Here is a 22940-nt window from a genome sequence, read left to right on the forward strand (position 1 = left end):
ACTGCACAGTATTTAATTAGTAAGCTAGTATTTAAATTTTTTTTTTTTAGTGGCATCATCTTGAATGTAACCAAAAATGGTTGCATATTTAGTATTTTATCTAATATAATCTAATGATATTATATTGAAAATGGGAGGTTGAGCACATTGCATCATGATGCATGTTTGCTCTAAGAGACTTAAATCTAAATCTGTGGTTCTGGTTGTGACCCAAAAAAGAGTCACATGTCTGTTCTAACAGTCACTGATGGTGGGAAAAGCAATGATACTGCAGATGAAAACTATGTAGGGTAACAGATATCATGAGCCAGACAGGGTTATAATAGTTAACTAAAATTTTACAATAAAATAAATATAAAAACACCATTTTTTATTTGAATTTAGTTGACCTTGATTAACTTAAAAACACTGAAATAAAGTCTACATAGAAATAAAAATGTAATAAAATTGACAAATAACTAAAAATAAAAAACTTATTTATACACACACAATATCAGTCATACTAAAATAACATTGCATTACATTGTCGGTCAGATATGGTTTGTGCTGACCAGAATGTGTTTTGTGGAGGGAATTACCGGCTGCTGAGAGAAAAAGCAGTTTCTTATAACATTTCATCGACATTTTAATACACAATTTTGGGATGGTGGCCACTTGATGTCTAATGTAAAATCTGAGCCCTCCCTGAGGTTAAACCAGTTTGTTTTTAATACTTTATAAAGAGGGACTGTGTGAAGTATACCTTCACTGCAGAGATCCGATTGCCTGCAACATGCCCTCCAGTTTTCCAGAACAGTCCTGTCCGTCAACATCACTTCCTCCTCCAATGCACCGCTCCCCTATGAAGACCCAAGGAACCTGCAAAGAATACATGGAAAATACATGGATGTAAATAAATTACATGGCAAACGAATAAAACATGACTAACATGCAACATATGGTCTGGGCCACAGCTGCTGGTCAAGCTATTGGTGACTCAGCACTTGTGTGAATAAGCAAGTAAAGTCATATTTGCCACCATAATAATAAACTGGTACTGAAAATTAACTAAAAATGTTGTGTTTTAAATTAATACATTTAGTTAGACACTATGTTTAGAATTGATTTAACTGTGGCCGTGTTACATAATGACTGACGGTCTGGTCTAATACAACAAAAGTGCTATAATTTAATACAGCACTATAAGTTCTCACCGTGCGCGCGCCTGTGATCTGTTGCATATTTTTGTATGCTGCATGTGTCACTGCGTCCGCTGATGTCAATCAACTCCAAGTGTCCACTTTTGAATTTATACTTTGACAAAACATCCTTAGCGAGTATTCAAAGGACAGCTAGGCTTCAGAAGCACAACTACTTTGTCACCCTTAATTTTAGCCTTAACAAATTCTGCCATTGCTCTTGAGGTAAGAAGCACAGCGGTTCACGATTCCAAAACGAAAGAGTTATTTCCGGGTTTTGTGAGTCTTCGTGTAGTTTCACACGCTTCAAAATGAGGCGGGATTAAAATGAACCACACGTCGGTAAGGTTCAAAATGGGTTGGAGGCACTACTGGTGTTTATGAACGAATTTGGGTTTTCGAACGAATCTTTTAAGGGAATAAATCGTTCTCTTTCACCTTTGTTTGCGATTGTCTCTTGTGCAACACCTTGACTTCAGAGACTGATAATGGTACAAACCAATAGGATTCGAGTGTGGACCGAGGAAGCGTATTTCATTGGTTGGGTCTATCCTTCATTCAGTGTGAACAGGCGTTTGGAACCGGAGTGGCACTGAACCAGATTTATGTAAAACATTACTCATGATTACACAATTAAGGATATTGGTGGCACTCGGAATTAATATAGGCTATTGTTTTCTTATAATTGATACCTTGATAAAAGTCAGTTGGCAAAATGCGTATTTTTCTAGAGTTGCTTGCTGGAGATTTATATTATTGTTTCGGTCAGGAACTCGGTGTTGTTAACGATTCAATAACTCAAACATTAAACACGTGTGACCATGGACCACAAAACCAGTCATAAGTGTAAATTTTTCGAAATTGGGATTTATACATCACATGAAAGCTGAATTAATAATCTTTCCATTAATGTATGGTTTGTTAGGATCGGACAATATTTGGCGGAGATACAACTATTTGAAAATGAAAAAAATCTAAATAATGAGAAAATTGCCTTTAAATTTGTCCAAATGAAGCAATGCATATTACTAATAAAAAAAATTACGTTTTAATATATTTACGGTAAGAAATTTACAAAAGATCTTCACGGAACATGATCTTTACTTAATATCCTAATGATTTTTGGCATAAGAGAAAAATTGATCATTTTGACCCATACAGTGTATTTTTGGCTATTGTTTCAAATATATGCCAGCGACTTAAGACTGCTTTTGTGGTCCAGGGTCACATCTGTTCTAATTACTTGATCAAAAAGATGGCGAGAGTTACTTAAATGGCACTTTAAATGAGGGTGAGAATGATCATTTAACATATTTCTGTTGTATGTCCTGTTAATATCACTTAGATATGATTGCAAAATCATACAAACCGATTTTTAATATAGATTTAAATTAGAGTGATGCATGTTCTAATGAACTGTATAAAAGATAAGGAGTAAAAAAAATTAAGTAATATGCACTCATAGGGGGAAAAAAAACAAACCAAGGCGCATAAATGTCAAGTTCACATTTTATTGAACTGATTTAATACATTTTTTTTTAGGTGGACAGGTCAGGAATTCTCTTACAGTCTGAAACAACCCCCATCCCACCTTTAAAACAAGAGATGACAGTGTTATCAGATTCTTGGCTTATTATCCAACATTAACATCTCTCTTTAGTGGTGTCAGAGGCACGGTCTCTTCAAAAGGGAAAGAATACAGGTGTTGGTCACACATCACCAAATACTTCCCCACCCAACCCAAATTACAACGATACCGAGTTCGATGTGTAGATGCACATTCTCCTTTCCAAGCAACACTTCTTAGTGTCATTCCAAATCTTTAAGGTTCAGTGTGGAGGCTATTTGAATGCTGAGGAAATAAGCATCTGCGAAGTAAAGTGCTGCTATAGTTCTCTGTTAAATAACCACGACTTGTATTTGGTTGTCATCAGACATTGCGTCCAGTCTATATACGGCGACTAAAAAGAACAGAAGCTCACACAACAGAGCATCTTGGGGAGTTTGATAACATGTAAGCCCTTAAAAAAAGCACGTAAGATGCCATCTGCCGTCCCAAATACTGAAAACAAACATTCGATGATGGTTATTTTGAGAATGGCTCACTCAGGTTTTTCCATTTCAATTTACAACACTGGAAAACAAAGGAAACACCTCCCAGTCTTTAACAATGGAATAATTGTGATCAGAGGAGAGAGATGATTTGTTTTCAGATCTCAAAAAGACGTCTTAAAATGTGCAAATACAATGCAGCAAGCTTCAAGAATCAACCAGCCAATCAGAATCCACCATGGAGCTATTTGAGCCAGTGAGAATTTGCATAATTGCAAGCAATGTTTTTTTTTGTTTTTTTTTCAAAGCTGCGTTCTGGACCTTTTTCCCTAAACAAGGATCAAAGAAAATAAATATATCAAGACACTATAAGTGTTCGACCACTGTCTCCTTTTAGATAAAGTGTCATGTCACTCAGAGAAACGCGTTTTATTCCAGACTAGATCAACATAGGATTGAAAGCATATTCGTTTCATTTTTATCACTTTTTTTTTTTGGCAAAACTTCCTATCACACAGGTTTTGTAAACATTGCGTTTCCCTTAATCTTTAATAAGTTTAATCACTAATGATACCGTGAAATAAAGACTTATGCATATTTAATCAGTTTCTTTTTCAATACTCAATTCCAGCAATTCTTTTTCATTCAAAATGAAAACAAAAATTATATAATTCTATTCATATTTCATAAATAACTCTGTTCTGAGACTTGTAATAATTAATGAATACATTTGAAATGGATATACAGGTCTGCTTCTGCTCGATGCATTTTATCAGAAATCAGTAGCACCTTTGTCTTCAAAGATGGTACAATCATTTTCTTAAACAGAGCAGGCCCAAATTAAGACCATGTAACACGATCCAGACCGATCCGAAGGCTCTAGCTGTTCAAAGAAAAATAAAAAATATAGCAGCTTTTTTTTTTAGATTTGTTTTTCCGTTTTTTTTCCTCTTTTATATAATTTATATCCAAACCTCCTCCCAGAGCCTCTCTCTACCTGTAGTTTCTGACCCTCAATCCTTCCCGAAAATGAACAAAACACTGACAATTTTCACTCACACGTTCTCTCACTCACACACACAAGCAAACATCGATCACACCTTCCATGAATGTGCGCTGGACCTGCGATCAGGTCATCATAATTTCTCCCCACTGCCCCGGGTGCTTGTAAGTCTCACTGACGCCACATCGATATATGTCTGTATTAATACCTTAAGGCATCATTTGCACTGTGGGTGTGAATACTGATGCTGGCCATCGGGAGAAAGGAAGTCTCAAGGCTCTTGGAAACCCCCTCTTTTATGGCCACTTTTTCACATGTACTGGCTCGATCACCCCTGTGCAAAAGGCTTCAAGAAATACGAGCTGTAAGGCCCACGGTTTTGCATTGCGAACTTTCTTTTTGCATTCAAAAACTTAAATTTTTCTTTGTTGTCCTTTTTTCTTTTGAACAGTCCTTCAAAAAGAAAGAAAAGGAAAGAATGAAAGGTATGGGAAAGGATTAATAAGGAAGAAAACATGATATAGAGTGATGAAGAAGGCCAGATACGGGAAAACAGGCGAGTGGGGAATCAGTAAATAGAATAAATAAGGAGCTGTTTAATCCCCACACTCCTCTAAAGAGCGCTCTGATTGGCTGAGGGGTTGCTTGGTCCAGTGCCCTACAGCCAGGACTGCGCCCTCCGCTGGTCGAAGTCAGCAATGAGCCGCTTGATGTGGGCCAGTTTGTTGTGCAGGTACTCACAGCGCTGTTTTTCTTCATAATAGTTAGGGCTGTGCTGCAAAGAAAACAATGTGTCAATTAACATACTATTTTTATTGTTTACTTGTGGTCTAAAGGACCCAGATGGGTAAGACATGCATAGTTACACTTACTTTTTTAATTTTTTTATATTCTTGCAGCACCTGTTCATGTACTTCCTGTTAGGAAAGACAAGACAAACACTTACTACTTGGGATACAAAAATATACATCCACATAAATACACACAGTTCTTTCTATAAAGAGCAGTATAAAAAGAACAAAAATTAAATCTTGTTCTCCTACCTGGTACTCTTTAGTTCCTGGTGCCAGTCGTCTACACTGGGTGTCCAGTTTTGTAAAACGACGAGTAACACTCTCTACGCGGGCATGAAGGATCCTATACTCATCATATTCTGCATTGAAATCATCCTTATAGTGCTGCCTCTGATCCATAGATATCACTGCAGTGTACTTTCTGCAATAAAACAATTACAAGGACAGAAATAACTAGTTACAAATAAAAAACTGGATAATTTTAATAAAAAAAATATAGAACATAAATGTATTTATAAATATACAATTAGGTAAATACATAATTTTACTTTATATTATTACTGTATGTGATGCATAGGGTTTATGCAGAATGACACACTATAAGTCAAAGTTCACTCACACTATGTAATCAGGCTTTGTTGGGACGGGAAGTTCAGTGCTGTTGACAAGCTTGTCTTTGCTAGCTGTAAAGAGACAAACCAGTCATGTACAAACATGGAAATCTCCTACATTTCACTGCTGGTTATACTCTGTATAATTGTGTATGTGACAAATAAAAACTCTTGAATCTTGATCTGCCCTCTCACAAGCACACGTAACACATGATCTTTGTGTCTTGGGAACGGACTAACCTAAATATGTTGTTGTGAATTAAAGTTCAAGGGCCAAAGGCAAATGGAACATAAATGAAGTCTATCATCAGGCCTGACAACAAGCTTAACAAATCTTTCATTCAAAATTGCTGGCATGCATCTAATAATTTATTATTATTATTTATAATAATCAATTATTCAATAATGTTAACAACACAAAATGCATAAGACATGGCAAAACAAACCTTCTCGGTCCGATTCGTGGGTGATGTTGGCAGGAATGTGTCTTTGTTCTGCCTCATTCCGTTGTTTCTTCCTGGGCTGTGCTTCCTTATCGCAGTGATCCTCCCTGTGATGCTCTCTATCCCTCTTTCGGTCCTTATCCTTATCCCTCTCTCGCTCTCCTTCTCGCTTCCTCTCTTTATCTTTGTGCTTCTTGGACTTCTTGGGCTTTTTGCTGCCATTGCCATCACGGCTGGCTGTAGGAGACGTGGCAGAAGAAATGCGGTGGCCGCTGCTGGTGGAAGTGCTGGAGGTAATGGTGGTTGTGGAGACGGTACAGGTGGAGAAGGACAAGGGGGACGTGGTGGAAACTGGCTGGCTGGGCGTGTGGCTGCGGGGGGCGTAGCTCTCTGAGGAGTTCCCACATATAGAGCTCTGGTCCAGGGGAAGATCCTGAGACCCTCGGCCCTCCGGCGTACTGGGGGAGTTTGAACTGGAGCCCGTGACAGGGGGAGGGTGAAAAGATGATCCTGGACAAGCGGCCGTGGGTGCAGTTTTTTTGTCCTCGGTCTCTGAAGAATGACGACCTGAAGATGAGGGGGGTCCTCGGTTACTGAGATGGGAGATTCTGGGCTTCTTAGACATCAGAGGGTCAATAAAGTCCGTCTCAGGTTGGCATTTCTAAAGAGCAAGAAACAAATCATAACTCTTGGGTCTGCAAATTCATTGATGTGCAATGAGTGGTTCATAAATTATATTTTAAATGCATTGATAAATTTTATATTAAAACGTATATTAATATAAAATTGTCTATAATATGTATTATTTATAATAATGTATTGATATATTTTACTTTAATACATATCGACCGTATATACATATTATATAAGGATAAAAAAAATTACAAATATTTATATATTCTTTATTTAAATGATATTTATCAAAAAAAGAAAAATATCAATATAAAACTGTCATTTATACTGTATTATGTGTCTTACCAGTGAGGAAGTTGGCTCTTTGGTTGGACTGCTGGAAGATACAGACTCTGAATTCAAGCCCAATTTGCTGTTGAAGGAGGGAAAAAAAATGAACTATTTTAAGCTTTGCCAAATACTCTTGGGATCTCAAGTACTGGCTCTCAAAAATGATTCATGTTCAATTAAAGAGTCATTCTTCTTTTAATTGCATGTGACCGGTGAGTCTTACCGTGCCAGGATCCTGTCACATTGAACCCGTTCATCCTCCGTGTAGCCTGGCCAGTCCCTCTGGACCTCACGGAAGATAAACTCCTTCAGCGAATACGAGTTATCCTTAGGGTTTAGACTGGCCACCTAAAGGAATGAAAAACATTACATTGATTGGTTTCCTTTCTCTGATTAAATGCGGGACATGGGAAGATTTATTTAAAAGGACCTCTTAATATTTAAATGGGTAAAAAATAGAGAAGAGTGGCTGTTAAAATGTGTTTTAAATTGAATTTATTTAATTTAATAAGTGGTGCTTGCTAAGGCAATCTTGAATTTGAACAAACACAAAGTATTGAACTAACACGATTTTATGTTAAATTTAATGATTAATACTGTTGTAACCATTTGCAATTTTGTAGGCTATCTAGTCATTATATTTTATTTTTTGCAACTAAACTACGTAGACACGTATGATAGGAGGTTGAAAGCACACTTTGAATACTTGTTTAAGTCGGCATACTTAAGAGTGGCAGATATACAAACACTATAAATAGTAATGCAAATGGACAGTTAGGCAAAGGGATATAATGTTACTTCTTACGTTACAACCCAGTGAGGGGACTGTTTCAGATTCTCAGTCCTTCCTGCATTTCCAAAGAAGGAGAGAAGCTTGTTTCATACTTCCTTTTTCAAAGCCTGAATTAAATTCCTTGTAGACTTCATAGAAAGGACAACAACCATGGTATTTCTTCTTTGAAACTAGCGGGGAGAATCGAAATTGCGACTTTTACCCCTTTTGATGACAAAAGCCATTTAAATATGACGACTGTCAACAGTATGACCTTATATTAACTGAAATGAAGTAAGCTGGTCTCTTCAGCATGAGCTGTTTGAGGGTGCATGCATGTGCATGCTTACTTTAATAGATTAAATTTACGGTTGCCTAATTTGCCACGTGCTATACATTCAGCTGAGGTAAATACAAGTCTTTGTGTTTGGGCTGGTTAAATGATGACTTGCATTATATGACACTGTGCTTCTTCAATAGTGCTGCAAGTCTGTAGCCTGAAGGTAGATCCCATCTGTGATTTGATGCTATCTATGCTTCAAGCCTCTGTAACTTATGAACTAATATGTATGATTATGACAGTCCTCAAGTTGCATTTACCTGTAGATTAATGCCTTCTAGTCTTTCATCTAGCTCTTTAAACATTAAACTAATATTTCAGGTTAAATACAAGTTAAATGCAATAGAGAGCATCAAACAAAAATTGAGGTTACAGTGGAGTCTTCTGTTAAAACTTGTGTTTTATTATAACATTACACATGCTATCAGTTCAGCTTAATGGTTGCTTTAATTCTACAAAGTGATTCCAATCCACAATTTCACTCTTACCTGATGTAGTGTAGAGCCCAAAGAGCTGCGGTCTTTCTGGCTGATGCCGTCTCTTTGCAGTCTGGCGAGCAGCTCTAGTTTCTTGTAAGAGCGCAGGGCCAGAAGGTGAATGACGCGGTCCCGGTATGGCCGTTGCGATACGGGGTTGTTGGTAAGGCACTTGCGGATGGTGTTGGCTGGGTTGAGGGGGGTGGTCTGCTTCCTCTCTGGAACCGGGTCGGGGGCAGACGGGGCCGGTTTTCGGTGCTGAACTTTTTTGTCTATGCCAAAACGACATTCACAGAGAGAAAGAGTGGTTACAACAGTGAAATATTTATCATTAATGCTTTTAATAGAGCATTCTCTTAATGCTTCAATTTGGTATATAATGGTCCGGTTTCACAGACCGTGCTTAGACTAAACCAGGATTAGGCCATAGTTCAATTAGAAAATTTCAGTAATTTTTATTAACTTGTCTTGGAAAAAACATTACTGGTGTGCATCTTGAGACAAACTAATGGCACTGATATTTTAAGATCAGTCAGTGCAAGTTTATTTAAATTGAAACAGCTTAGAATTACATTTTAGTCTGGGACTAGTCTTAAGCCTTGTCTGTGAAACTAGGGGAATACATAATGGACCATGTTTTCAAGGACTAATTCACATACTATCCCATTCTATACTGTGTGCAGGATTAGGATTAATGCTAAACCAAGTATCCAGATCGTGTTATCATTTCTATTGGTGTCTAATGTAGCCTACAAAACCTCATGCTTGCTTCATATTTCTCAGAAGAGAATCAACAAATGCAAAATTTAATTTTGCAAGATTAAAATTAATTACTTACTGCTTTAGTGTTTTTTTTTTTTTTAGAGTATCCAAAAATAAGCATGTGAGCATTTAAAAGCAGCCACATCAGTCAGACGTGGAGTACATTGACACCATATTGAGTCGTGTTTATTTTAGTATCAACGTGCAGTACTGTACCAATACTTTTTTCATCCCTACACCCTAAATCTAAAATTAGGATCCATACAAACAAAATTATGCATTCTCAAAACAATGCTTAAGTACATACTTCAGTTTTAAGAGTCACAGATAAGTTTCCTCGATTATGAAATTTCTCACAAGTAGTGACAAATAGTGACTCTTTAACCATCCTACTTCCTACATCTTTCTCTTATGAACTCTCCCTTGGTTTGCCCAAACATGTGCCGCTGACTGGATGACATCCAGAGGCAAACTTTCACTGTCTCACCTCCAGCAGGTCAGGCGAAACTCTTACGTCAGTGGATAATAAACTTTGGCCATCACACATGTATGTCAGACTGGGAGGAATCAAGGAAGGGAAGATCATTTCAACTCTGGGTTATATGACAAATCTGCACGATTTCCAACTTGCTTGTGTCTCTCAGATTAAACAAACAAAAGTGTGTCACATGGTTTCCTGAGAACCAGCTGCTTCAAAGCCTTACACCACAAACCCTCCTTCTTGCACTTCCTTTTGCTGTGTAAAATGCAAACGCACCACGATCACTCCTCCCCTGCGGCTTAGCGCCGAGGGATGGGGGTGAAACTGCCTTTTCCAGTTTTGTGGTGGAAGCCAGCTGTGGGCCGGAGAATGGGGGCTCCCAGAGGGGAGTGACCGCTGAACAGGTGCTGAGAGACAGGTTTTGTCTGGCAGGGGTGAAATATAATGAGCCGCATTTGAGTGTTAGTTAAAGCCACTCTAAAAACAACCCTCGAGGGGTCTCTTTTTTTTCATAAATGGTGATACCGTGTTTAAAATATGAGATAAAACAGGTCTCTGGAGTGGCAGCATCGTCTCCCCACTGCAGTTTGTAAAATGCAAAAAAATGCCGATTTCATTTAACAACCTAAGCAGGTGACAATAGCCTGAAAGATTCAGTCTGTCACTTTCCAGTTCCACACATCTCTATGTGGGGCACGTCGGTAATCTCGGAGACATGGGTTGTGCCACGACTTAGCCACATCAGATAAATAGGATGAACTTTTACTTGCTTTTTTTCTTGACCCTAATCCATACATTACTTTCCATAAAGCTCCCATTTGGTTTAACGCAGACGTTATGTGACGATTACAACTGAACTGGCTGAGAGTTACAGGTCAATGTGAAAAATATGAGGAGATCAGCATGGTCACCAAATGGCACCTTAATTAGTCTATTTCAATCTAGAAATAAGCAAATTCATGTAACGATGTACTACACACAGATCTAAATTGGGAAATGAAAACAGAAACTGAAAAGAAAAGAAAACCCCATCCTGTGTAGATAATTATCAGATGTATAGAAAATTCTTTGAAACAAACGTTTCAATTGAAACGCCAACCAGAAATTAAATGGAAATGCTGAAAATGTTAAACTATAGTTTTCACACTTGTTAACCTAGAGTAATTTTTAACTTGTATTACTGGGTATTCTCCAAATATCAGTGACCAGAAAGTGTTTGTGCGCATGTTACTGGAGATAAAATACAGTGCATTAATATCAAACCTCTGAACGGTCCTCCGGGTCTGATGAATTTGGTGTTGTTTTTGCTTTTATCCTCCTCTGCTTTGGTCACTCGCTCTTTGGTCACCTGGTAAGAGTCATTGGTGGCACATACTGTGATTTTGTCTTGAATCGTTCCCAAGGAGGACAGATGGGGGACTCCAGAGCTAACGGGCATGAAGAGCGGTTACAGATGAGTAACGACAGCAAAATGAGCACTAGTTCTGACACACAAGAAACTTGCTCAGCCCTTACCTAGATATGTACTGGTGGATAGACTCAAAGCTTCCTTGAGGATTGTCTTTGCCATAGTTGGACAGATAAAAGTCAAAGTTATGACAGCCATTGGAAGCGTCTTTCGTTGGGATTTTAATGCGCTGATAGGGCAGAGATAAAACAAAATGTAATTATTTAACTACTAATAGAGGTAATCAAAATATACTAATATCAGCTTAGCAAAACAAGTGAGCTACCTAGGCAGTAGACAGGAGTCTTTTGGTGGTTTCAACCTTTGTTTTAAAGAAATATGCTTCCTTTTAAAAATGGTTTGATTAATTGAAGTAAAGCTGAAATAAAATCTGAATATTAGATTTTAAATAAATATTTATTACAATTAATAAACAAATGAAAATGAGAAATGTTGCCTTGGCAACTAACTGGGATTAAAGAGTTGAATTTGAGGTACTAATAGAGTTCAGATACTAAAATTACTAAAACTGAAAAAATAAAAGCTAAATATATATTAATAATATTTAACAAAATAAAAATAAAATGATAAAAGCACATCACAAAAATCCTAGCTAGATGCTCATGCCAAACTCCACTGGAATCAACCGTTAACACTGGTCAAGACTTTTGCAAAGTTCTCATGAAGAGTAATATTAACGATGCCCTTGACTGACATTTAAGGGAGCTGCCGCCCATGTAGAGCGTTTCAAATGATTCACATATGATCATCCATTACTGTCGATGGATGAAGATGGCTACATATATCGCAGCTCACTAGGTTTTGAAAGACTGATTCTGTCAGCTCAGTCAAAGCTTTGTAATAACATGTCAACTGCAGCATAGACACTAGTTAAGCACACCATGTCTTTAGAAAGAGTATTCATGAGCGTAAAACCCGAACCCTTCTCTCTGACCCAGTATTTATAGTCACACAGCATCTGAAGTAAACTACAGCATGATGTGCAGGGTCAGAGGTTAAACAGGTACTTTCACAGTGGAAAAGTGAGACGCCACCCAATAAAACATCAGAAAGCTGAGGGCTCTCTATTAAGACACCAGGTTCACAATTATAGATTGCTTTGATGAGCAACACACACACTTCAGCCTTCGAAGAAACTCATTCAGATGCTGTAAAACTCATTAATGCTAAGTCAACTTACCCCTTGAAGACCCTGAAAACGTATCGTCGCCTGAGAGGACGGTGCATTCTGGAAAAGATGAAAAAAATGAAAAACTTAAGCGATTATTGCAACTATAATACAAGAATTGTATACTGTGAAAAGTTAAAGTATGTGCATTTTCTGCATGCACAGAATACCAGAAGGTCCTAAAATGTGCAGTTTACAACCAGACCAGGAACACTGTATCCCACAATGCAATACACTCAACTTCACTTTCCATTTCTACTGGAACTGGATCATTATCAGCCATGACTTTATACAGTACATAGAGTAGGAATGAATTCAGGTTAATTGGGACATTTTTTTCCCAGTCATCTCAATGGCAAAAATGTCCCATTTTACATGAATTCAAAGAGTCCAAACCCTTCACTTCCATGCAACCATACACCTTCAGTTATATTCAAATACTGCCCAAAGCCTCCTCCATCTGCAAAGGCTTGTTTAACCAGATAAGTTTCACAAGCCCCCACCCCCCCAAGCACAGACTAGATCAGATCATATTACACAGGAGTACGAAGAACTACGATTAAGCTCTCTGATGATTTAGAAACCTAAACCAGAGGTTCTCAACTCTCAAAAACGTGTTGTACAGCTGTGATGACAGGGTTACAATGCTAAATTCAAATAACAACTTTACATATAATTGTGCATAGTTAGGATAGCAACCACTAGCCGTTACATAAGTTAACAAATTTGCATGTTTTTGGGCAATGTGGTTCATTGTAATTTTAATACATTTCAACAACTTTGTGGTTGAGTCTTCACAGTGTTCAGCAACAAACCAGCATAAACCACATGTGACAAACAGCTTCCTTAGTGAATCAAACATAAGAAAAATGAATACAGACATGCTTTAGCAATTAAAGGTCTATTATCAACATTTAGAGCCATGCGGAAGATAAGGCACAGCTCCAGGATCATCGCTGAGGTTCACACATTCCCTGTCTTTGCCCCGACTGTCTTGTCCCATTGCTGAAAGATGAATAATGATTAACCACAAACTCAGCTGAGAACGGTAGCTGGGAGACAAACGGATCTGGAACATGACAACGTGCACAAGACCCTGTAAATACCATACACTGAACATTATGAACACTTCAAGAACAGCTATTATTACGCAAAAGCATAGGGAGGTATGGTATGGATGAAGTACCAAGTAATCCCTTACTACTATCCGATTAATATAGGAGGAGCTAATCCTTGGAGGATATGATCACTACATTCTTTACACCAATGTGATACTCAATACATAACACAATTGTAATGTAACCTTATGCAGTCTTTTAATATTTTGTCGCAACATTTTTCGAATGCTTCCATGTTAGATAACGTCAACTGAACGGCATGTGCTTTGAATGAAAAACAAACTATTAAAAATAGCTTTGTTTATTGAAATAAAGCTGAAAAAATAAACTGAATATACAAGACATAAAAGTTAAATAAGTTTAATTTGCGGTAGTAAAATTACAAAAACGAAAAAAGCGCTAAATACAAATATATAACAAAAACAATCTAAAGCACATAAAATGACTGAAACTTAAATTAGAAAATTTGAACATGAAAATAAAAAATAAACTATAATTGTGCTAGATAATATCAATGGAACGGCATGTGCTTTGTTCTTGAGCCCCGAGCTCAAGACTCGTTCATCTGGCCTCCCCGATGGTGTTGTAACATTTTGAGTGTCAACCAAACTGCAAGACCTAATCAACAAAGACAAACAGTGCCAGTCAAAAGCAGCCAGGAACTTGATGGATTACTAAACTAAATTTAGTCTCAAACAGGCTTCAAGGTTAAACTTAACTCTTTTAAGAGAAATTCAAAACAAAATGTGTTGACTTGAATTTTATAGGTGACCCGAATTAGACAGATGGGGTGAATGTCCAATCATCTACAACCCAAAGCAAATCTTGGGCCTACCGGGATTTGGCCTTTCGGGATCGAATGAACCCGGTGCATAGTTGTTTTTTTCCTCCTTTTTTACAACGAGCCAGCTGTAGCTTTAAGTCAAACACTGCCTCGTAAGCACTTTGAGCAGTGTAGAGCTTTAAAAAAATCCAGACAATGCAGCTCTTCATTGAAGCTGCCTGATTTCTCCTAGTAAGCCAATAGACCCTCTTTCAGCCTTTCGAAATGATAGAAATGCCCAGAAGGTTTTTTGTGTGTGTTTTATCAATTTCCTTATCTTTGTCACATATTCATAACACTTTTACAAATCTAACTCACACATTATACTACTACTCACTTGAATGATCTAAATGGAAATGATACGCAAACCCTGTGGTCTGACCTAGTTTAGAATATTTATCAAAATTACATGGTAGGAAGATGATCTGTGCACTATTAAAACTGTAAAGGGTTTCCCCACCAGTCACCATGCCACACATCAAAAATACTAATTTTGAACCAGAATTAATTCACTTCTAATGTCGTTTAAGGTAAATATGTATGCCTAGCACATGATAAACGAAGGTTATAGCATAAAACGACACCATTTTTTTTAAATAAAACACATTAAACTCCTCAGGTGTGTGTATGAGTCTTCATAGCTAACTAGCAAGCAACCATATTTAGACGTTAATTAGACAAACTTAGATGCTGTTTGGTCTTAATGTGATTCTAAACTATGTTTATTTGGACTAAGAGTCGTGAATGTTAAACAAACAGCAAAAATATCGCCACATTTATGAACTTAATCATTGTTGGAGGACTGCCAGCTAGTAACATTAGCCTTGCTATCAGCTAGCTCACCAAACTTTAATTTTCGTCAGTTCCAAAGGCTTTTTCGTATGTAACACTAAACATTTACTTTAAAGAGACTGTAAACTTAATAAAATGATCAAGTGGTCGAAATGACAGACAACTGAATCGAAGCTTTTGGCTTGTAAAGAAAGTTTTCTCTAACCGTTAGCATTGCAGCTCATCTTTCGAGGATAAAACACAATATAACATAAAGCTAACGAAATAATTTCACATTTAACCCGTTAACATAACATCTTACAATCAGTGAGATTTCATAAATGTATTTACATTTACTAAATGCGGTTTGTGGAGTTGAAATGACATGCAAAGAGTTTATAGCAGGTAATGGTGTGTTGGCATTATATTCACTCCCTAGTCTTTTTATTTCTTTATTAAAAAACATTTCCAATCAATTCTCAGCCAATTGAAAACGTTTATTAACTTTTAAGAGATGTTGTATTGTTTAGAAAGGAATAAAACATAATTTTTGATACATTTAACGCCTTTTTGGGCGAGCAAGCAGCCGCTCTCTCTTTCTCTTCATAAAACTGTAAGTTTCCCAGCACTCACCTTACAGTTTTGGTAGTTTTCTAGCGCTTTAAAGGTTGTTTCTGTCAGTTTGACATGTAAAACTGATATTCTGTCGCTCTTGCGGCCACAGTTGAGTCCATATGTACCATCCTCGCAGAGAGCTGCCATCATCTTCACCAGCCCTCCACCATAGTCCCTCTGACATACGTGCAATCTCTCTCTCTCTCTCTCTCTCTCTCTCTCTCTCTCTCTCTCTCTCTCTCTCTCTCTCTCTCTCTCTCTCTCTCTCTCTCATGCGGACAGAGGGAGGGACCTTAGCAAAGCAAGTCCCTTTCTGTTCTATACTGTTAGAAAGTTTACTAGTTGGGACTTAGATCGATCTATCTATCTATCTATCTATCTATCTATCTGACAAATTTGTTAAATATATATTTTTATATTTATTGTTTTTTCTCTATGCCTGTTATTTGATAAATATATCAAAAATATATTGAAATGTCCTAATTATTTATAGACCAATTAATCTGCTGATATTTGGGATTAATTGTGGATAATTGCAGATAACCATTATTTTTTTCTTACAGCAATTCTGTAGTAAATATCCATTTAACTTCAGCTTTTTTATATCATTGGCATTACATTGTGCTTTTTAGATACTGGAATAACATTAGTGTTTAAACAAACTATTTTTCATTAGTAAAATGAGTTTAGAGGCCTAATGGATTTGTTTGCATTTCTTCTGCACCCTTCCTGTAATTTAAAGGATTATTAAACACAAAAACAAACAAATTACACTAATTAATAGTATACCATTTTAGGAGTGTTTTCGCAACCATTTCTAAGATCAGAGTCAGATTTGGCTTGCCGGCTGTTATACTTACCGCTCCCCACAGTGCTCCTAAAAAAACACTGCAGTATAGGCGTCAAGCAAGTGTTTAGCCGGTTGGGTCCAGCCTGCAGGTGTATTATTGTACATGTCTCACTGTTTGTAAGCAGTGACAGACTGCAGTCATCAGCCAGTTGCATCAGGGTCATCCTGAGTCACAGTCGGTCCGTGGTTACATCACTCATACGGTAATCTGCAGGAACAAGTTGAACAAGGAACAACAGTTTCCAGACATGATTGATAGACTGGGTATTTTCACATGTAGGTGTAACAAACCATTGCACTTTTTGTAATCCAGCAAACAAACCAAGCCTTATCGAAAACCGGCCTTTTAACGAGTTGCATCTGATCTAAAGGTATTGATCATCTAGACTGGACTGGGCCAAAGTGTCAGCTGAGAAGGTCAACCGTTTATTCTTAAGCCTGCCTCATTGTAAAACTTGTTTGGTGACTTCTGGCTATTTTCCCCCAGCATGCACACCTGCTGTGCCTCACAGAGTCACGCTCTGGGACTGAGTGATTATGTAGAGTGTTTTGGTGTGGTGCGGTAGTTTTAGGCTGGGTGCAGGGAAACCACTGTGAATCCTTGAGATTAGGCCTGCATAAAAAGGATGCCACACCCTTGATTAAAACTAGTTTATTTAGCATTTAAAATCGGCACCGCAATGCATGCCGGTCTAGAAGGCTACACAGGCAGAGTAATGGGATTATATAAAATGTGTTTGTATAGGAACACTTTTAGTGATTTTTAGCTGAATAGTATGAGCATTAATTAAGTGGGTGTTAATTAGTTTCTCATCATGCTGATGCATCAGTCAGTTGCACAATGGCTGAGGAGTGAAAACATTCAGGCAAATTAAATTCACCGCATCTGATTACATTTCCTCTGATTTCCATGGCATTGTTGACATGCACAGCACAGGGTGTTGCCATGGCTGAATCCTGCACGACTGGGCTGCTTTTTCATAAAGCCGTTCTTCATCATGCTGTTCTGGAACACAATAAAGAAGAGACTGGATTAAAGCAATTATTTCTTCTACTCTAATAAGTCAAGCACAGAGAGTAAAAAATGAAATTTAATAATCTGAAAAATATATTTTCTGAAGACATGTCAACAGTGTTACATTGCATATATTATATATTTACATTCACATTTAGTAATTTAGCAGACACTTTTATCCGAAGCGACTTACAAATGAGGATATATATGTGTGTGTGTGTGTGTGTGTGTGTGTTATATCAATATTTACACTGTAAAAAGTTTTTTAGAAATGTACTATAAAAAAAACTGGCAGATGTGGTTGGTAGACATTTACCATAAAAAATATGGTAACAATATTTTAGGTTTAAGGATTGAACAGTAATTTTACAGTAATAAACATATATAATGTGATTAAATATTTAAATTCTTATTTAATCTCTCTCTCTCTCTCTCTCTCGCTACACTTTTTCACAATATACAGTAATTTACTTACCGTTAACCAAATAACAGGTTTTACCTTGTTTTCAACTGGTAAATTGAACTGGTTTAATTTGATTGATTTTTAAATTATTTTAAGCAATTTCTACTAAAAGACAATTCAAAAGACTTTTCATCTATCATCAAATTCTTCTGAGACTATGGGAATTGTTCCCTATATTTATATAAACATATGAGACAAAGTCAATTCTTAAATGAAACATGAAGCTTTGCCAGTGCAAACTCTGAGCAATGCATCTTCCTCTTGGAGGATTTTTTCTCTGCTTGTGTTTATCAACAGATATTTAACATTGTTCAAATGGGTGTGAGTGTGTGTGTGTGTGCAGTCACCTCAACTCTTTCCGCTTACTTTAGCTTCCTGGCATTAGATTACAGACCTAGATTGTGGATCTTTGACCTTAGTACTCCATGTGGGACCAAGACACGTGTCTGTGTCCGCAAGCAGAGACCAAAAAATGTGAGACAAATGCACCAGTCACAAAGATTAAATAAATGAATTTTACAGATTTAATAGAAAAAAAACAAAGCTCTATTTTTTCAAAAGCATAGACATAAAACAAAATGTATGTGTTAACATGACACGATAGTTTCACTACAACAAGAGTAGTGCAAAACTAAAGTAGGCTAGTGTTTACATAAAGCCAACTCCACCCACTTGCTCATCAATGGATCCTCTAGTGAATGGGTGCCGTCAGAATGAGAGTCCAAACAACTGATAGAAACAACATAATAATCCACAAGCAATTCACACGACTCCAATCGGTTTACATCTTGTGAAGTGAAAAGCTGCATGTTTGTAACAAACAAATCCCTGATTAAAGCATTTTGAACTTAAAACCATCACTTCTGCCCAAAATACTAGCCATAATAATGTTTTATCCAATGAAAAAGTCCATCCCCTGTTGTCTTGCCATAATTGTTTAGAACTGTTTTGGAATGATTTTTGCTTGTAAACAGTGCTTGATTTGTGCATATTTCTCTCTTTATTCAGACAAGCAATATTACGGATAGAGGATCTTTAGCTTGAAGCAATGATTAGAAGTTAATGATCGGATCTTCTTAATGGATTGGTTTCTTACAATCGGACATCTTTTCACTTCACAAGACATTAACTGATGGAATGGAGGATGTGGATTGCTTGTGGATTATTGTGATGTTTTTATGAGCTGTTTGGACTCTCTTTCTGACGGCACCCATTCACTGCAGGATGAAACGTTAATGAGCTCATTTGTTTTGCTATCATAGCTTTGCATATTTATTATTGTAATCTAGCGCTGTGAACCCGTTTTGAGTCACCGGTTGAGAACCACTGCTTTGATGGTTGAAAGCCTGTTAGTGATGGCTAAAACCATCAAGCCACCGTACAAATGTGCTCCTTACACTAATTCATTGCTCTGTCAACACAGCAAGTGCTATGCGAGGACACACAGAGTACTCTATGTCAGAACAGTCTGTCTCTCAGGAAGTACATGATTCGTTGTTTAGTATACAGGTGATGCTGTTGTCCCGCTGTCAATTCCTCGCTGTCATTTTTGGAATTTTAAAGGCCTAGAAACTGCAAGGCCTGTTAATGTTTGACCATCATCTGGAAATACAAGTGGCGCCAGCTGTATTGGTCCTTATCACATGGAAACAGTAATATATACGAGCCATATCTCTCAACAGACACTGATGGTGTGGCCACTCTCATGTTTCAAAACAGAGGCTGGCCTCTTTTCTATGCAAGTAGGAGTAGAAGATATTTATGAATGACTTTCAAATGCATACTCATTTTAATTTATTAATTAAGTTTGCATTTAAGGAATTCTTTGAGGCAAAAAAGCGCAGAAATTAAGAGAATATAATATTCCAAAATGCATTTTTAATGTAATAAAAGCTATAAACAAACAAGACAAGACAAGATAAAATAAAATGTCTCAAGTGGTGTTTGTATAATACTGTGGTCCCTACTTCTACAGACAAACAAATAAGTTGATAAAAACATCATCCCAAAAGGCAGTTGTACAATACTGTGGCCCTCCTTCTATAAAATAAAATAAAATACATCTGTATAATATTGTGGTCCGTCCTTCAATAAAAAAAATAAAACAAATAAAATAAAATAAAAATCTTGCGGTCCCTCCTTCAATAAAATAAAAATATCCCAAATGGTTGTTCATATAATATTTTGGCCCCTACTTTTATAAGTAAATAAATACATAAATAAAAATAATGTCCCAAAAGGCAGTTGTTCATATAATATTGTGACCCTCCTTCAATACAAAATAAAATAAAAAATAAAATAATAAAAAAATACTAATTAAAAAATAAAATAAAAGGGATCCATCTAATAATATGATTCCTCCTTCAATACATCTACACATATTTTTCACTCAATGAACTGTCCAGTCCTATTTCCACATGATTTGATCATTCATGTCTGTAGCAAAAATAGTGATCCTTTTAGCAAGCAAATTAAAAGAGAGCTCTCTCAAGCATTTTTCTAACGAAACCATTCTTGAGGTTTTGAAAAAAAAAGGTCCACAGGTTATTGAGATGTATGTATGAGAGAAATACTCATTTTAAGGCCATAAACTCCCTGGCATGTTGTTGTAGAACTGCATAATCTTGCAAATCCAGTCTCAGCACACTTTCATAACTTCCAAACACCTTTCACTTTTCATTCTGATGATTCCAGAAAAATGCAAAATACTTCCAGTGAATACAAAGAAGAAGATGAGATTTACAGTGAAATAGAGAGAGAGCGAGAGAGAGCGAGAGAGATTTCATTGGCCTCCCTCGTTCATTTCAGCCCTCATATCTCTCATCCCCAGCAAGTCTCTTTATTCGCACCTGTTCCATTAGTTTTAATATAATGTTTTCTTTTCATTTTCCCACTCTTAACTCTACTTTTCCTGTTCTTTATTTTCTGTCCTCACGGCTGGTTTTCTCACACAGTATCTCTGCTTCTTTCTCATCATCTGACTGGTGGAATCTGTTTCTCTGGCTCTCGCCCAAAGCAGCCAGATTTGGAGGTAAAGCGGGCAGAATAAACTCCAGGAGGACAGTTGATTCCAACAAAGAGCAAAAGAAAATGAGAGAAATGAAGAGAGAGTGTAATTGTAACCTGTTTCTCAGCAGAATCTTAAAAAGTAGAATATGTTAATGTAATGTAGAATTTAATTTCTCTTAGCATTTTTAGCCAATTGTGGTACAACATGTTGCTTGCAAAAAACTATTGTCAACATACAGCTTTAAAAGGCTGTTAATAGGGAAAGATGCCATAGGCTAGACTTAGACTTAGACAGATTGGCTAAACCGACCGTCTGCTAGCCGCCTCACGTCACAGAAGTCAGTTAATTCTGAGCACATAGAGACTACTTCACCTAGATATCACACTACAGAGACTGTGTCCTTTCCCCGAACTAGAAAATACTGAAAACGTCCAAATCAAATTCAGAGTAACAATTTAATTGATGTTCAACAAATATAAAATTTACAATACAGAGAAACAATTGATAAAACTTGGCTTTCTGAATATCAGGTCCCTTTCTACAAAAGCACTTTTTGTAAATGATTTGATCAATGATCACAACCTAGATTTGCTCTGTTTGACAGAAACATAGCTAAAACCAGATGAATACATTACTTTAAATGAGTCTACCCCCCAGGATTACTGCTATAAAAATGAGCCTCGTCCAAAAGGTAAAGGGGGAGGTGTTGCTACAATTTATAGCAATATTCTCAGTATTTCTCGGAGGGCAGGCATTAAGTATAACTCGTTTGAAGTTATGGTGCTGCGTATAGCATTATCTAGAGAAACACGTGTCCCCTGTGATGTTTGTACTGTGATAAATCCCCTGTGATGTTTGTACTGGCTACTGTATACAGGCCACCAGGGCACCACACAGACTTTATTAAAGAATTTGCTGATTTTCTATCCGAGTTAGTACTGGCTGCAGATAAAGTCCTAATTGTTGGCGATTTTAATATACATGTCGATAATGAAAAAGATGCATAGGATCAGCATTCATAGACATTCTCAACTCTATTGGGGTTAGACAACACATTTTAGGACCTACTCATTGTCGAAATCATACTCTAGATTTAATACTGTCACATGGAATTGATGTTAGCGGTGTTGAAATTCTGCAGCAAAGCGATGATATCTCAGATCATAATCTAGTCTTGTGTAAACTCCATATAGCTAAAACTGTAAATTCTACTCCTTGTTACAAGTATGGTAGAACCATCACTTCTACCACAAAAGACACTTTAGATACAGTTGCTCCATTACGCTTAAGGAAGATCAAAGAAAACAGTCTGACTCCGTGGTATAATGAGCACACTCGCACCCTAAAGAGAGCAACCTGGAAAATGGAGCGCAGCTGGACGAAAACAAAACTAGAGGTATTTTGTATAGCTTGGCGGGAAAGTACCCTATCCTACAGAAAAGCATTAAAAACTGCTAGATCTGATTACTTTTCGTCTCTTCTAGAAGAAAACAAACATAACCCCTGGTATTTATTCAATACAGTCACTAAATTAACGAAAGATAAAGCATCAACAGGTGTTGGCATTCCCCAAGAGCACAGTAGTAATGACTTTATGAACTACTTTACTTCCAAGATCGATACTATCAGAGATAAAATTGTAACCATGCAGCCGTCAGCTACAGTATCAGATAGTGCACTATAGATCCCCTGAGGAACAATTCTACTCATTCTCTATTATAGGAGAGGAAGAATTATATAAACTTGTTAAATCATCTAAACCAA

At 37.0% G+C, this 22940-nt stretch overlaps 1 protein-coding gene across 1 annotated transcript; it reads right to left on the reverse strand.

The window, feature by feature from the left end:
• Positions 1 to 2669: 2669 nt before the first annotated feature.
• LOC306862633 (RNA polymerase II elongation factor ELL2-like) lies at positions 2670 to 16047 on the reverse strand. The gene is made up of 12 exons (XM_079405541.1): positions 15857 to 16047; positions 12524 to 12571; positions 11391 to 11512; positions 11139 to 11302; positions 8645 to 8904; positions 7268 to 7392; positions 7060 to 7126; positions 6085 to 6742; positions 5647 to 5710; positions 5277 to 5448; positions 5106 to 5150; positions 2670 to 5008 (listed from the first exon to the last, which is right to left on the reverse strand). Exons 1-12 carry the CDS (start codon positions 15986 to 15988, stop codon positions 4892 to 4894), a joined length of 1974 nt encoding a protein of 657 aa, XP_079261667.1. The 5' UTR covers positions 15989 to 16047; the 3' UTR covers positions 2670 to 4891.
• Positions 16048 to 22940: the final 6893 nt, after the last annotated feature.

This window comes from Barbus barbus (assembly GCF_936440315.1).
Source record: "Barbus barbus genome assembly, chromosome: 43".
Taxonomy (NCBI): Eukaryota; Metazoa; Chordata; class Actinopteri; order Cypriniformes; family Cyprinidae; genus Barbus; species Barbus barbus.